This window comes from Dama dama, chromosome 16 (genome assembly GCF_033118175.1).
Source record: "Dama dama isolate Ldn47 chromosome 16, ASM3311817v1, whole genome shotgun sequence".
Classification (NCBI taxonomy): Eukaryota; Metazoa; Chordata; class Mammalia; order Artiodactyla; family Cervidae; genus Dama; species Dama dama.
The window spans coordinates 1835463-1849174 of record NC_083696.1 but is presented as its reverse complement, the minus strand read 5'-3'; the positions used below and the strand labels follow the sequence as shown (position 1 = coordinate 1849174).

General features: G+C 54.7%; 1 protein-coding gene across 3 annotated transcripts in view; it reads left to right on the top strand.

Annotated features, from left to right (window-relative positions):
- The window catches only part of EIPR1 (EARP complex and GARP complex interacting protein 1), a 101316-nt gene that overhangs the window by 12389 nt on the left and 75215 nt on the right, over positions 1 to 13712 (top strand). For 2 of the 3 annotated variants that reach the window (XM_061163251.1, XM_061163250.1), the window contains exon 3: positions 2466 to 2598. The exons of the other annotated variant lie outside the window; for it this stretch is intronic. In XM_061163251.1, coding sequence (XP_061019234.1) covers positions 2466 to 2598 — 133 coding nt within the window. The remainder of the gene's footprint in view (positions 1 to 2465; positions 2599 to 13712) is intronic. 3 annotated transcript variants of the gene reach the window in all.

The window sequence follows — 13712 nt, the reverse complement described above, 5'->3', positions numbered from 1 at the left end:
TGTCTGCGGCGTATCAGTCGCCACTCCTTTGACCCCTGCTTGTCGGCGGTGCTGACGTCCCCCGCCCTGCCCGAGCGTGCCTGATGACAGCATCTCCCGAGGTCGTGTCCTAGGACCAGTCCGTGATCCTGCTGCGGGCGAGGACGTGTGGAAAGAGCCTAGACTCTGAAGCTTAAAGGGCACGCTATTAGAGTGTCAGATTAGGAGAGGTGGACCTGGGGGGTCATGGACTCCTCCCCACCCCCGCCGTGGAGGGCGGAGGCTGACGTTTACCTGGGCTGGAGGAAGACCCGTGTGGACCACGGACCAGAGCCTGGCTGGACTCCCTGCCTTCTCGTCCTCACAGGAAAGAGGCTCCTTCCCCAGGCGGGAGCGGGGACTCTGCGGCAGCGGGAAGTGTGGGGAGAGATCAGGCTGGAGGGACGGCTCCTCAGCCAGGAGCCACCCGTGTGCAGGGGAGGGTGTGCACGCCCCCAGGTCCACAGCCCCAAAGGAGGACCTGGAAGCCAGCGCTCCCGTGCTCCCCACGCAGCTGTCCTGACAGTGCTCCCGGCCAAGGAGGACAGCTCAGCGCATCCTTTTCTCAGCACTCACAGATGTTCTGGTAAGGCGGAAACGTGTCAGATACTTAGGAAGAAGCTTCTTGCTCACTCTAACAACACAGAAATAGTTCCCGGGTTTGTGTATTGCTGTTTAGTCTGTGTTCCCATGCGACTGTTATAAACTTCATATAGAAGCTGTCCACCCGGAGTATTTCCAAACCCACTGTGAAAACTCCACTGGGCCATGAGTGCTGGAGAAACTGACCGAAAATCGTCTCAAAGATTGAAAACAGTGTTGCTGGTGTTTAATCTCCTTACTGCCCCCGGAGAAGGGCGGCTTCTGCCTGGCTGCGTGGTCCCAGCACGATCGTTACACTCTCGGGCACACCGCGGCTCGGGTCGCACAGGCTGTAGGGGGCAGTGGTGGGCTTTGAGTTCTGCCCAGGCCGGCCCTCGAGGGACAGGGGAGCGACTCCGTGTGAGAACGTGATACAAGGGAAGCAGCCAAGGGCAGAGCCAGAGGCCCTGGGCCAGCAGGGGGAGGTGCTTCGGGTGTCATGGAAACGTTTTTTAAAATAGCATTTTAGTGTTTGTTCTGACTGCAAAACAGTGCTTGAAAAAAATTTAAAAATAAAACCAAACCACAAAGAAGTAAATGAAAAGCCTCTATAATTTCATCACCCAAAGGGAACCAGTCACTTTCTAATTCTCTCACTGGGGCGTGCTTACTTTTTGGCAAAAAGCGTGTGGAGCGTTTGTGCAGTTCTTTTACTGGTTCTTTTTTCCTTTTGTCCCCTGGAGAAGGGATAGGCTGCCCTCTCCAAGCCCTCTCTTCTTGGGCTTCCCTGGTGGCTCAGCTGGTAAAGAATCCACCTGCAATGCAGGAGACCCTTGTGTGATTCCTGGGTCAGGAAGTTCCCCTGGAGAAGGGAAAGGCTTCTCTCCAGTATTGTTGCCTGGAGAATCACAAAGAGTCTGACACGACTGAGCGACTTTCCCTCTCCCTCTCCCTTTTGTATATGCTATGGACCCTTTTCCCGGCACTGGAAAGTGTTCAGAGAAGAGTGGCTGGCTTCACACTGTTGTATTACAGTCGGTTCACCTGAACAATTCCCCATTGCCAGGCATATAGGTGGCTTCTGTTTCATTGTGACAGTCAGTGCCACAGCGAACATTCCTGATTGGATATAGGTCTTTGTGCGGATCCATGATTATCAGTATAAATTGATTTAAAAAACTGTAAATTTTATTTTCCCCAGTGACTTGATTATTGATAAGAGAGTGAATGTGAACATCATTTTCATTCCCCTAGAAATTATCCGGAATAGCGTGGCACTAGCATATTTAACTTTTCACTTAGTGGCTGAAACACGATGCTGTCGTCACTGCTACATGATCAGAGGGGTTGGTGGCGGTCGGCCTTGTTTTTAGGAAGCGTTTTAAGAGGGGCATGACATGATGTGCAGCACTCTCTCACCACTTCTGTCCTTGGCTGCTTCCAACATGAGTTGTGTCCACTGTGGAGGGGACTGATCGGGGCTAAGCCTGGTCCTCGGCAGGCAGCAGCACCCTGCCCCGCTCAGCCGAGCCGCAGGCCTGGGCTGGTTGCGGCAGGCGGTCCCCTCCTGCAGACTCTGGCCCTGACACCCGCCAAGGCCTGACTGCGCCTTTGGTGTCTCATCTGGAGGACTGGGCGTGGCGGGGCAGGTTTCTGTGCTCGCAGGCTTAATACTTTGCAGGGATTTCACACTTGTCTTTTGAGAGGTATAGAGTGAGATGCGGGGGTAGAAGTGAGCGCTGTTAGTGCAGTACAGAACTGGTAAAAGTGTCCAAGGTGCGTTTGGTTCTCCTGTTAGTCTCTGACCTGTGAAGGCGAGTGGGAAGTGTGTGAGCTTCTGACCGGCTCTTTCCTTGTGTCTGTAGATCCACGTCATAGACTTTGACGACGAGAACAACATTATCAATAAAAATGTGCTCCTGCATCAGGCGGGGGAGATCTGGCACATTAGTGCCAGCCCCGCAGACAAAGGCGTGCTGGCCACCTGCTACAACAAGAGTGAGTATCCCCAGGGGTCTGGGTGCCCGCGGGCCACCTGTTACAACCAGAGTGAGTGTCCCCGGGGGTCTGGGTGCCCGCAGACCACCTGCTACAGTGAAGTGAGTGTCCCGGGGGTCTGGGTGCCCGCGGAGGGATGGGTGCGTGGTCCGTAAGCTGTGGACTCAGGGAAGTGCCTTCACAGAGAAGCTGTGATACTGTGGGTGGATGGAGACTGTAATAAGCGGTTGTTGTAGTCCAGGGCCAAGAAAGGAAGCTGGAACCACAGCTGTTCCCGGAGCGTTGACCCCGGGGCAGGGGAGGGATGAGCCTGAGGGTCTCCGCCCGGGTGGGTGGGGGCACAGCCACCCGCATCCTCGCTCTCCCGCACCCTCAGAGGGCGGCGGGCTTGCGTCTTTCTCGCCATCTCTGTGCGTGTGAAACAGCCGGAGGGTGCAGGGTCAGGGTCTGGGAGCCACGCCTCTCAGCGCCACGCGCGTCTCACGCTGCGTGCTGCCACGCCCCCACGGGCTCCCGCCCAGCCCCGGTTCGCCCTCCCGTCTCTGGGACCGTTTAGCATGTACACATCCTCCGTCGCTACAACCTGCAGGCAGACAGCTTCTTGCAGCGTTCTGTTCTTTGTTGGAAAATGATAGCGAAGTTGCAGTAGGTTGACGTAACCTAGACATTCAGATACTTTCTCTGAGCAAGCCGCCCTCCCATCCGTCTAGCGCCCGTCGGTGTCACGGGAGGACCGGACACATGCAGTGGGGTGCTGGGGGTCACAGCATCAACGTGGTCTCTAGCGTGACGTTCGCTTCTCAGGAACCAAAGCGTCACGTGTAGTGTCCAGTGAGCATCGTGCTTCTGAAGGGGAAGCAAAGCGCGTGCATCTGCTGACCCCCGGACTCACGGGGTCCTTCTGACAGGTCCCCACGTCCGGCAGGCAGATGTAGGCCAGTCTGCAGGACGGCTCTCTGCCTGGCTCAGGCGTGGCCCGGCGCGGCCGAGGTGGGAGCTCTGTTTAGGGGACGGAGGCGTCTTGTGTCGCTGGAAGTGCTTGGCGATGACCCGCCCTTCTCTCCCCGGTCCCCCTCCCTCCCTGGTCCCCCTCCCAGCGGGCGGCCTCTAGGTCCTGCCACCCTCTCCTGCGGCGATGGGTTGGCGGGCGTCCCTCCAGAGACCGCCTCCTCTTCACTCGGCCTGCAGTTGGGCATCTGTCCTGTGTACACCGGACCTGGGGGGGTGATGGGGGCCACGGCAGTGCCCCAGGCCTGAGCAGGCTCCTCTGAGGGGTAAAGGTGACCCAGGGGGTCCCAGTGCCCTGGCTGGTTCAGGAAGCCGCTTCTTAGGCCTAGAACCTTTCACTTCTCACCCAGTGACATGCCGTGTGGAATGGGTGCAACTATAGGTAGGAACTGTGTCCTTTTATCACTCGGAGAGGTTATGTGTGGTCTTCAGAGGCTGGAGTTCTTCCTCCTCCTTGTAAGCATCGAAAGGAACCACGGTGTAACTTCGCTCACCTGCCAATCTCTAGATCCCCAGCAGGAGCAGACGCTGCCGGCTTTATGGTCTGGTTTTTTTTTTTTAATTTATTGAATTATAGTTGCTTTACGACGTGTTAGTCTCTGGTGTGCGGGAAAGTGATTCGGCTATACATACACATGTATTTATTCTTTTTCATATTCTTTCCCATTATGGTTTATTCAACCGATGTTGAATATACAGTTCCCTGTGCTGTACAGTAGGCCCTTGGGTATTTTACATATAGTAGTTTTTGTCTGCTAATTCCAGATTCCTAATTCATCCCTTCCCACCTTTTCCCCTTTGGTAGCCATATGCATTTTTTCCTGTGTCTGTGAGTCTGTTTCCATTTTGTAAGTAAGTTCATGTGTATCGTATTTTAGATTCCACATGTAAGTGATGTCCTCTGATATCTGTCTCTGACTTCCTTCACTTAGTATGATCATCTCCAGGTCCATCCACGTCACTGCAAATGTCATTATTTCATTCTTTTTCATGGCTGAGTAGTATTCCCTTGTATATATGTACCACATCTTCTTTATCCATTTATCTATTGATGGACATCTGGATTGCTTGTATGTCTTAGCTGTTGTAAGTAGTGCTGTGATGAACATTGACCTGCATGTATCTTTTCAAAAAGACTTGGACCCAGCTGAGTGAGTGAGCACAGTACACAGCATGTGTTTTCTTTGCAGAAATTTCTATTTAGACTCTCTGCCCATGTTTTGATTGGGTTATTTTCTTGATGTTGAGTTGTATGAGCTCTCTGTATATTTTGGAAATCAGGCCCTTGTCAGTTGCGTCATTTGTAAATATTTTCCTCCCATTGTGTAGGTTGTGTTTTTGTTTTGTTTATGGTCTCCTTTGCTGTGCAAAAGCTTATAAATTTGATTAGGTCCCATTTATGTATTTTGGCTTCTGTTTCTGCTGCCTTGGGAGACTGTAATGTTCTTGGGTTTAATGGATTTTGCCACGTTTGGTTTATAGACCTGGTTTGGTGAGTGATAACTCGCATTTAAGCTCGTGACAGTCATTACAGGAGAACTGTGCCTGCTTTGTCAGCAGCCACAAGAGCGACAGCAGCTGCGTGAAGGCTGCTGGCCCAGGACATCAGACGCTGTTTCAACACTTCAAGGAGCGGCCGCTCGTCACGCTCCCATTTTACTGATGAAACCGAGGCATAGGAAGGCTGAGTGACTGTCAGGTTCGCGTGTCTGGTGGGGACAGGGTTGGGGTTTGGCCCTGGATCCTGCTCCGGGCGGTGCCCTTGACAGCGAACAGCATCTCTTTAGTCAGAGTCCCACCTGGGGCAGGAGGGGGCCTGTTTAGAGCCGGCTGGTCCATCTGGGGGCCACACACCAGCGCAGCATGAGTCTCTGGCTCCAGATGCTACTCCAGACGCTACTCCGATGTTTAAACTCACCATTCTTCTGAGTTTTTCCTGTACTTTAGATGTGGGATGCGGGAAGAGGGAACGCCTTTCCTTCAGTCAGTAGGTGCTCAGCTGGGAGGCGAGAGGTGAGTCTTCTCCCCAGATCCAGGTGCCGAGGATGAGCACATTGAAAAGAAGTCAGAAAGTTCTCTGGGGAGAGCAGTCTCTGGGGAGCCCCCGGGAGCTCTGTGCCAACCCCAGCCCTGCAGATGTGGGGGTTTCCCACAGGGCCGGCCCCGGGTGTCCTCCCCACCCCAGACTGAGTACAGTGGGGCAGGAAATGGAAGTGGTCTGCACCCCATTTTAACATGTACAGGTTTTCTGGCCTCTCTTGCTCTGTGGCTAACATAGATCCGACAGGCTTCTCCTCACTGAGAGCTCTGTGCGCTGACCAGCGTCAGCCAAAGATGACGTCGCCGGGGGCAGGAGCCCGGGTGAGGGCCTGCGGTTCTGTGGGGGCCATGCATGGGGGTTGTGTCTGCCGCGTGATCATTAGGTGTGTGTTTCGTCAGCTCCTCTTCCATCTGGGGTTCACGTGGAGGTCCTTCACTTGGGTCCCTGTGTCTGGTGAGAAATGGGAAACCAGCCATGTGAAATATTATTTTGGGATCAAGTTACTGTTTTGTTCCAATGCTGTTTCCTTCAGGATGTAGATACGATTAACTCTTACTTGCCAAAAAAACTGCGTGTTTCTTTGTTGCCTGTTCCCCTGAACGACTTATCCGTTAGTGAGAAGTAGAAGGTGGCCCTGGCGAAGAGAAACACAGCCCCACCCATCTCCAGCTCATCCGCCGCTTGCCTGCCTGCGTAGAGGAAGCAGAGCTTCTGCACGGCCTGGACCGAGGTGCAGGGCTGAGGAGTGGCCCGTTACAGGGCCTGGCTGGAGACCGGCGCCAGGCATGTGGGGCGTGGTGCTCGCCTGGGAGATTCAGGCCGAAGCCCCACCCCATGGCTCATGGTGGGCAGGTCACACACTGCTGCTGACTCTCACCATTGCACCATCTCGTTCTGCACGTGAGGAAATGTGGTGATTATGACAGCTACCTCTGAATGCTAAGGTGCCAGGCGCGGGCAGTTCATTTATTAGGATTTTTTCCAGTTTATTGAGATATAATTGACATATAACCTGTGTTAGTTTCAGGTGTACACCATAAAGGTTTGAGTCACATACCGTTAAACTCTCTCAGCAACCTTCAAATATGCAGTACAGATGAGATCAGGCGCGTTCAGGGTGGTATGGCCAAAGACTGAAATATACGGTACTGAAATACCGTATGGCCAAATACTGAAATATATGGTGTTGTCAGCTGTGGGCTTCCCAGGGGCCGCAGTGGTAAAGAATCTGCCTACCAGTGTAGGAGATGCAAGAGACATGGGTTTGATCCCTGGGTCGGGAAGATCCCCTGGAGAAGGGAATGGCTACCCTCTCCAGTATTCTTGCTGGAGAATCCCATGGACAGAGGAGCCTGGTGGGCTATAGTCCATGGGGTTGCAAAAGAGTCAGACACGACTGAGACACAGCACGCATTGTCGCCTGTAGTCGCTGTGCTGTATGTTACATCCCCAGGACCCATGTATCTCATAACTGAAAGTTTGGACTTCCTGACCCCCTTCACCCAATTCTCCATGCCCCCAAAACCACCTCTGGCGACCACCGCTCTGTTCTCTGTAGCTGTGAGCTCTTTTTTTTTTTTCCTCCTAGATCTCACATACACGTGAGATCATACAGGGTTTGTCATTCTGCATATGATACCTCATCTCACTTAGCGTCATGCCCTCCAGGTTCATTCATGTTGTTCCTAATGAAGAGTGCCTTCTTACGGCTAAGCAGTGGTCCGCTGTGTGTCCACACTATGCCTCCTGTGTCTGCTCACTCAGCGATGGGCACTTGGGTGGCTTCTGCATCCTGGGTGTGGTGATGACCCTGCCGGGAGCATGGGGTGCCCGGTATCTGATTTAACCCTGCTTTACCGCACTTCCGGCAGGACCTTGCTACGGTGATTCGTTGGTGATTCCAGAGCCCCTGACCCACATTCTTTCAGGCTGCGAGGACACTGTTTCTGGGGCAAGGATTTTGTAAACACTTTTTGTTATAAAGATGTTTTCTTCTTGTTGGTTTTTGTCACCAACAGACACATAACGGTCCCCACTCTTGAGTGATGTTTGTGATAATGTTCAAATCTTGGCGTTTAGAGGCCGATGAGATCAATGATCTTAACACAGGGCCCTGTTCTCTCTTTAGAAATCCATCATATTTTACAGACCCAGTATTTTGTTGCTTGTCCCAAATGTCCCAAACCCGCTGGTGGTCTTCCTCTCAGCACCGGGCTGTGTGACCTGGACTGTGTTACCAGAGCCTGTACTGGCCTCTCACTTTTAACTGGAGGGTAGCTGCTTTACAATATCATGTTGACTTCTGCCGTACAGCATCGTGAGTCAGCCGTAAGTAAACACACGTCCCCTCCCTCTTGAACCTCGCCACCCATCCCAGCCCTCTGGGGGTCACAGGGCGTCCTGTGTTACACAGCAGCTTCCCATCAGCCATCTGGCCTCTGGCTTTTGAACTGCAGGTGAGGAGGGTTCGACTGCCGGGTTCATCTGAGCCTGGCTCACTCCTTCCAGTTTCCGATTTTGGATACGGAGGCCTGGACAGTGAGTTCGGACTGCAAGGGCCGCCTACATTGTTCTTGTGCAGCCATCTGACGGGAATTAGATGGAGTTCCAGAACATGGGGGAAGTTTTTAATTAGCTTCTGTTTTTGGAGACGGAATCCTGGATTGCTTCTTACTAACCTCTTTGGATCCCATCTGCCTCGTTTCTATGTCCTCACTGACTTCCTATAGCACCTCCAAATTTAGTATCATCTGGAAATTTAATTAATGTGCTGTTTACCGCTCCTTCCAGATCGCTAATGAAGATGTTAAATAAGATGTGGTCCCCCGGGCTGGCCGCTGGACACCTCGTCAGGGCTTCATTCTCTGTCATTCATCAGCGCACCTTGTTTATGGTCCTTCCTCCAGGTTTCAGGCCACGAGGGGGTGCTTAGACAAAGCCCAATTTGAATTAATTTTTCCAGTAAGACTAAAAAACCCTGTGCTTGATTCCTCCCTCAACCCCAGCCATGTCATTGGCCTTGCTTGTTCTTCCCTGCCCCTGCCCCCTCCCCTGCCTGCTCTCCCCGGAGATGCAGGCGGGGCCGCCAGCTGCCCTGGCTTTGTGAGGCTGGACCATCTCGAGGTGGCTCCTTCCACGGTGCTCTGCCCTGCTTACAGTCTCCCTCTGCTGTGGTCTGCACGGCAGAACCCACGGACGTGCGTGGACAGCCGCAGCCTGAGGTCCAGGAGTCGCCCGAGGGCCCTCCCCTCGGCTTCCTCTCACTGGCCGTCCCTCTGGGCCTGGCTGTGTCCCAAAGCCCGTTTCTCCTGTGGATGCCGGTCCTTTTGAATCAGGGCTCCACCCTAATGACCTCATCTGAATCGCCTCTTTGAAGGCCTTGTCCACCTGAGCCATCACATGCTGAGGTGCTGGGGTGAGGGCTTCAGCAGGTGAGTGTGTGGGTCGGGGGGACACAGTTCAGTCCTTGAGAGCAGTGGTTATGTGACTCGTTTACTTATGTGAGAGGTTTGGAAAGAGGTTTGGGGAGGGCTTCTGTCCTGATTGGGTTCTCAGACCCAAAGGTAGGTAACCAGCCTCCATCACTCTGGGTGTTCCTGGGTTCCAGAAGTCAGTCCACCCATCGGATGCACCTCAGGCCTCCCTGCACACGCTTTGCTGTTGTGTTTTGACTAGAGGTGAGACCTTGAAGGCCTGCCCTCTGTTCTGATGACACTGTTTGGGATGTGGGCGGGGGCATGGCCAGGCAGGGCGTGGCCCTGAGGACTTCCGCGGGGAGGCGTGGCTGGTAAGGGGCGTGACCTTGAGAGCCGGTGGGGCGTGGCTTGGGTGGGCGTGGCCCTTGAGGGTCGTGGGGAGGCGTGGCTAGAAGGAAAGCCTGGCGGGGGCGTGGCTGGAAGGGGAGGGGCCTTGAGATCCGGTCAGGGCGTGGCTGGGGTGGGCGTGGCTTGGGCCCGCCCCTTGGCCTGCTCTGGAGAGCCAGGTGGCGCTGGTGGCCTCCAGGAGAAACGCGGTGCTGGAGGGGGTGATGTGGGCAGGCGCTGTGCATACACCTGTGGACAGCTGGGCTGGGCCGGGTGACCACCGTGTGCTCTGGGCCCCCGGCAAGAGCAGGACTTCCCGGGAGGAGGCTGGGGGTTAGGAGCAGCCCCTGGAGAGGCAGGCCGGAGTGATGCACCCTAGCCCCCTCAGCCAGGCGGTTTCGGGGTCAGATCTGCAATGTTACGAGATCCCAGAGGGACGAGAGGGGGCGGAGGAGGGGGCCCTGACCCCGAGGACCGTAGGAAACCCTGCTTCTGCTTCTGGCGGTGTCATTCATGTCACTGTGTGGTTCTGTGAGTCGCCAGACATAAAACCCTGCGAAAATAGCCTTTAAAGAAAGGTGCAAGTACCTGAAAATGAGAAAAATCTTCTCTGCGTGTTGGTGAAATCTCAGGAAGACCAACAGACGCTCTTTTTAAAAAAAAAAAAAAACCAAGTGAACTCAAGATGGAGAACAAAGGTAAAAGGATGCACACAGGGGCGATGAGTTGGGGCTTTTAGAAGCTCCCATCCAATTGGCGGCGGGCTCTGCGCCTCCCGCGACCCCGGGAAGGCTGGGTGAGTGGCAGCTGGTATTACCGGCAGCGGAATCAATCTCGCGCCTCCGCGCGCGGGGGAGAGCAGCCCACATCAGGACCAGATGAATTTTTCAGCAGCGGAAGGTGAAATGTCAGGAAGACTGTAGATCACGCCGGCGCAGGGTCCTCGGGAAATTAGAGCAGTGAAGGGCTGACAGAGCGGCGGCGGTGAAATACTGCTGCCGAGTCCCCCTGCCCCCTCTACAGTGAGCTGAGGACGACGGGGGCCGCTGCGCCATCCTGGGCCCAGCGTCTTGGGCCCATGGTCAGGCGCGCAGTTTGGGGGTGGCCCAAGGTCTCTCTGGGCCTGTGGGTGTGGGTGGGAGTGAGAGGAAGCCTGAGGGGCGCTTGGACCCGCTGCTGAAGCCCCCAGGCTGAAGGGTGAGTGTCAGATGAGGTGCTGACCTCTTCCTGGCCTCACTCCCTACTCCTCCCCCCCCACCTCCCATCTCTCTCCTGATCAAGGCCCTAGCTTGGGCCTTCAGGTCTCACCTTGACCATTGTAATTTGACTCCTAGAACAGATTTTTTTTTTTTTTAAAGCACAGATGCAGGCTCTCACTTGGCTTCACCACCAGCCCAGAGCATCTGGGAGCCTGTACTGGCCCCCTGTCTTCCCCTGACCTAGGGGCCCTCCTGGGCCTGTCTGTGTCTGTGCAGCGGGAAGTGTAATTGTGGGCTTCGGGTGCCCTGTAAGGGGCTGTCCCACCTGCCCCACGTCCTCTGTGAGCTGGCCCCACGCGGCTCTTCTGCTCCCCTGGCCGCTGCACTCTGCCAGTCCTCTGGCTGATTTTCATGCTAATCCCTCCTCAAGCATTCTTCCTCCAGTTGCCTGCCTGTCAGTCTGTCTGTCCTGAGCCAGCCTGTCCCCTCCACCACTGCGCACTGGGCTGTGTGTATCAGGAAAGGCGTGGGTGGGAGGTGGGGGCTCTGCTAAAGACGAAATGTTCTAGAGCTTCCCTGACCTCCCGGTGCTGTCCAGGTCAGGGGAGCGGAGTTCTCCGGAGGTGTGTCCGTGCTGCCGCTGTCTGTCTTCCCTGATCCTCTCCTGGTTTGCCTCCACCACTGCTGTCCTCCTGTTAAGGACAGCATGGGTGTCAGTAGATGAGAAGCGGGTGTGGGCCCCCTGAAGGCGAATGTCCTGGGCAGGCAGCGGCTGCAGGGGAGCACCTCCCTCCTCTTACCCAGGATGCCCTGCGCTTTTGGAGGTGAGCTGTTTTGCTAACAGTTTATTGTTGGAGCATGTGTATGTGTTTAATTCATCCTGCTGCTCTCTTTTAATTGGTGTATCTAGACTATGTTTAACGGTGTGTTAAGGCTTCCCTGGTGACTCAGTCGGTACAGAGTCTGCCCTAAATGCGGGTCACCTGGGTTCGATCCCTGAGTTGGGAAGATCCCCTGGATAAGGAAATGGCAACCCACTCCAGAATTCTTGCCTGGAGGATTCCATGGAGAGAGTCCATGGGGCTACAGTCCCTGGGGTCGAGAGGAGTTGGACATGACTGAATGGCTGACTCTCACTCAGACTGTTTTTGTCTAAATTACGGGCGTGTGAGGGCAGAAGCGGCCGTTCTGTTATCTGTTTTCTGTCTTGGTTTCTCATCACTGTCCTTTTCTTACCTTCCCGTGGGTTACTTCAAGTTTGTGAAATCTCATTTGATTCATTTATGATGTTTCTGAATATGCTGCTTTATATTGTTTTCTTGGTGTTTGCTCTACATACATGACTTTTCAAGTCTATTCCTAGAGAAGTACAGAATCTTCCATGTAGGTCTCTCTGCCCGCCTCAGTTAAAAATATAATTATCTCAAGATTTTCTTGACATATATTGACATCAGCTGTGTCATTTTCTATGTATGTATATACTTTTGTTTGTATTGTTTTTGTCTTTTATTTTGCCTTTGGTTTAAAAATAGGGATTTAGTTTCCTAAGTGGTCCTCTCTCTGCACTGCGTTACCAGAGGTGCCCCCTGCCCTCTCCCCGCCACGGCCTGGGGCCACTTCAGCCATTCCAGTCGATGTCCTTACCTCTGTGCTTGGGGACGGTGCTCATTCCTTACAGAGTTACAGTTAGAAAAACAGGGAAAGTATGGCAGTAAGAAAGCCTCCATGTTAAACCATGAAACCGTTTCTGCAGGTTAGTTTTGAGTAATAGGTTTTATGCTAATTATTCTTCACTAGTCGGTCTGATGTCACTATATAAGATTTGAAAACTTTCCATTTGAAATCAAGCAGGAGCTGTTTGCCCGGCTCTCACACTTGTTGGCCACCTCTCTCAGCGTGCTTCTGTGCCAAGTAGTGTGACGGGCGGTGGGCTCGGCCAGCAGAGGGCGGAGCTCTTCCGGGATTCCCTGTTTTTCCATCACTGGTCTGGAAGTTTCCCTCGAGCCCAGGGCAGACCACTGAGAAATCAAGTCAGGGACTTATCTGGGGCGCCTCATCATCTTTTGAATTTTCTTCCTGTATTTGGGGGAATTTCCTAGGTTATTAGTCCTGTTTCCCCTCATGGAAATAAATCAAGTTTCCCGTTTCCCTTGCAGCCGGGACACAGCACGTGGCCTGGGCTCCTCGGGTCAGAGGTGGCCACACGAGAGGACAGTGGGGTCGCCGGTGTGGGGGCTGCAGAGCTGTCAGCTTTGGAGGTGGGGGGCCGGGTGGCCGCAGTGCCGTGGCTTCCAGGTGGGAGCGGGTACCCGGCACTGCGGTGGGCGTGGCCCTCGATGGAGCCACCAGGCCAGTCCCTGGTGTATTTCCAGCACTGCCCTCGATGGCCAGTCGGGCCCGGTTCCCGTTACGACTGAAGCACCCTCTCATTCCCCTGTGTCCTAAAGTCACCTCCTCTTTCAATCGACGGAGGCACCTTTGTGGATGCGGCTGAGGCCCGAGGGCTGTGTGTTGTGCCAGGAGCTGGGCCACCTCCAGTTACCACCCCGGGTCTACAGGGGTGACGTGGAGGCCCAGCCCGTTCCCATTCTTACTGGGCCGCCCAGGGCCCCAGGTGCTGGCCGCCTGCACGCCGGGTGCCCCTTGCCCTGCCCGGAGGAGACCCCGCCCTGTAGGGAGGACAGCCCCTATGCGGTACCCCTGCAGCGGTGGTGCCTAGGGCAGGGGCTGGTGGGGGCGGTCAGAGATGGGCCGTGCGCCCAGCGCCAGCTCTCCTGGTGGGGACCACTCGGCCGAGGACAGGCCTGCCCCTCCTGGACGTCCCCTCCTCCCCGTTCCTTCATCCAGTGCCAGCCGTTGCGCTCGCTTCCTGCGGCCCATGAGTGCGCTGAGAAGCCACACAGACAAAATAAGGGACACAGAGGAAACCGCAGGGCAGGGAGGTGGTGGGGTGGCCTGGCGGAGCCAAGGGCCCGGATTCAGAGGAGGGGACCTTGTGAGGGGCGCCTGGGAGACGACAGTTCTCCATTTACTACACGTGCTGCGATGGTTCCTTTCTGTGAG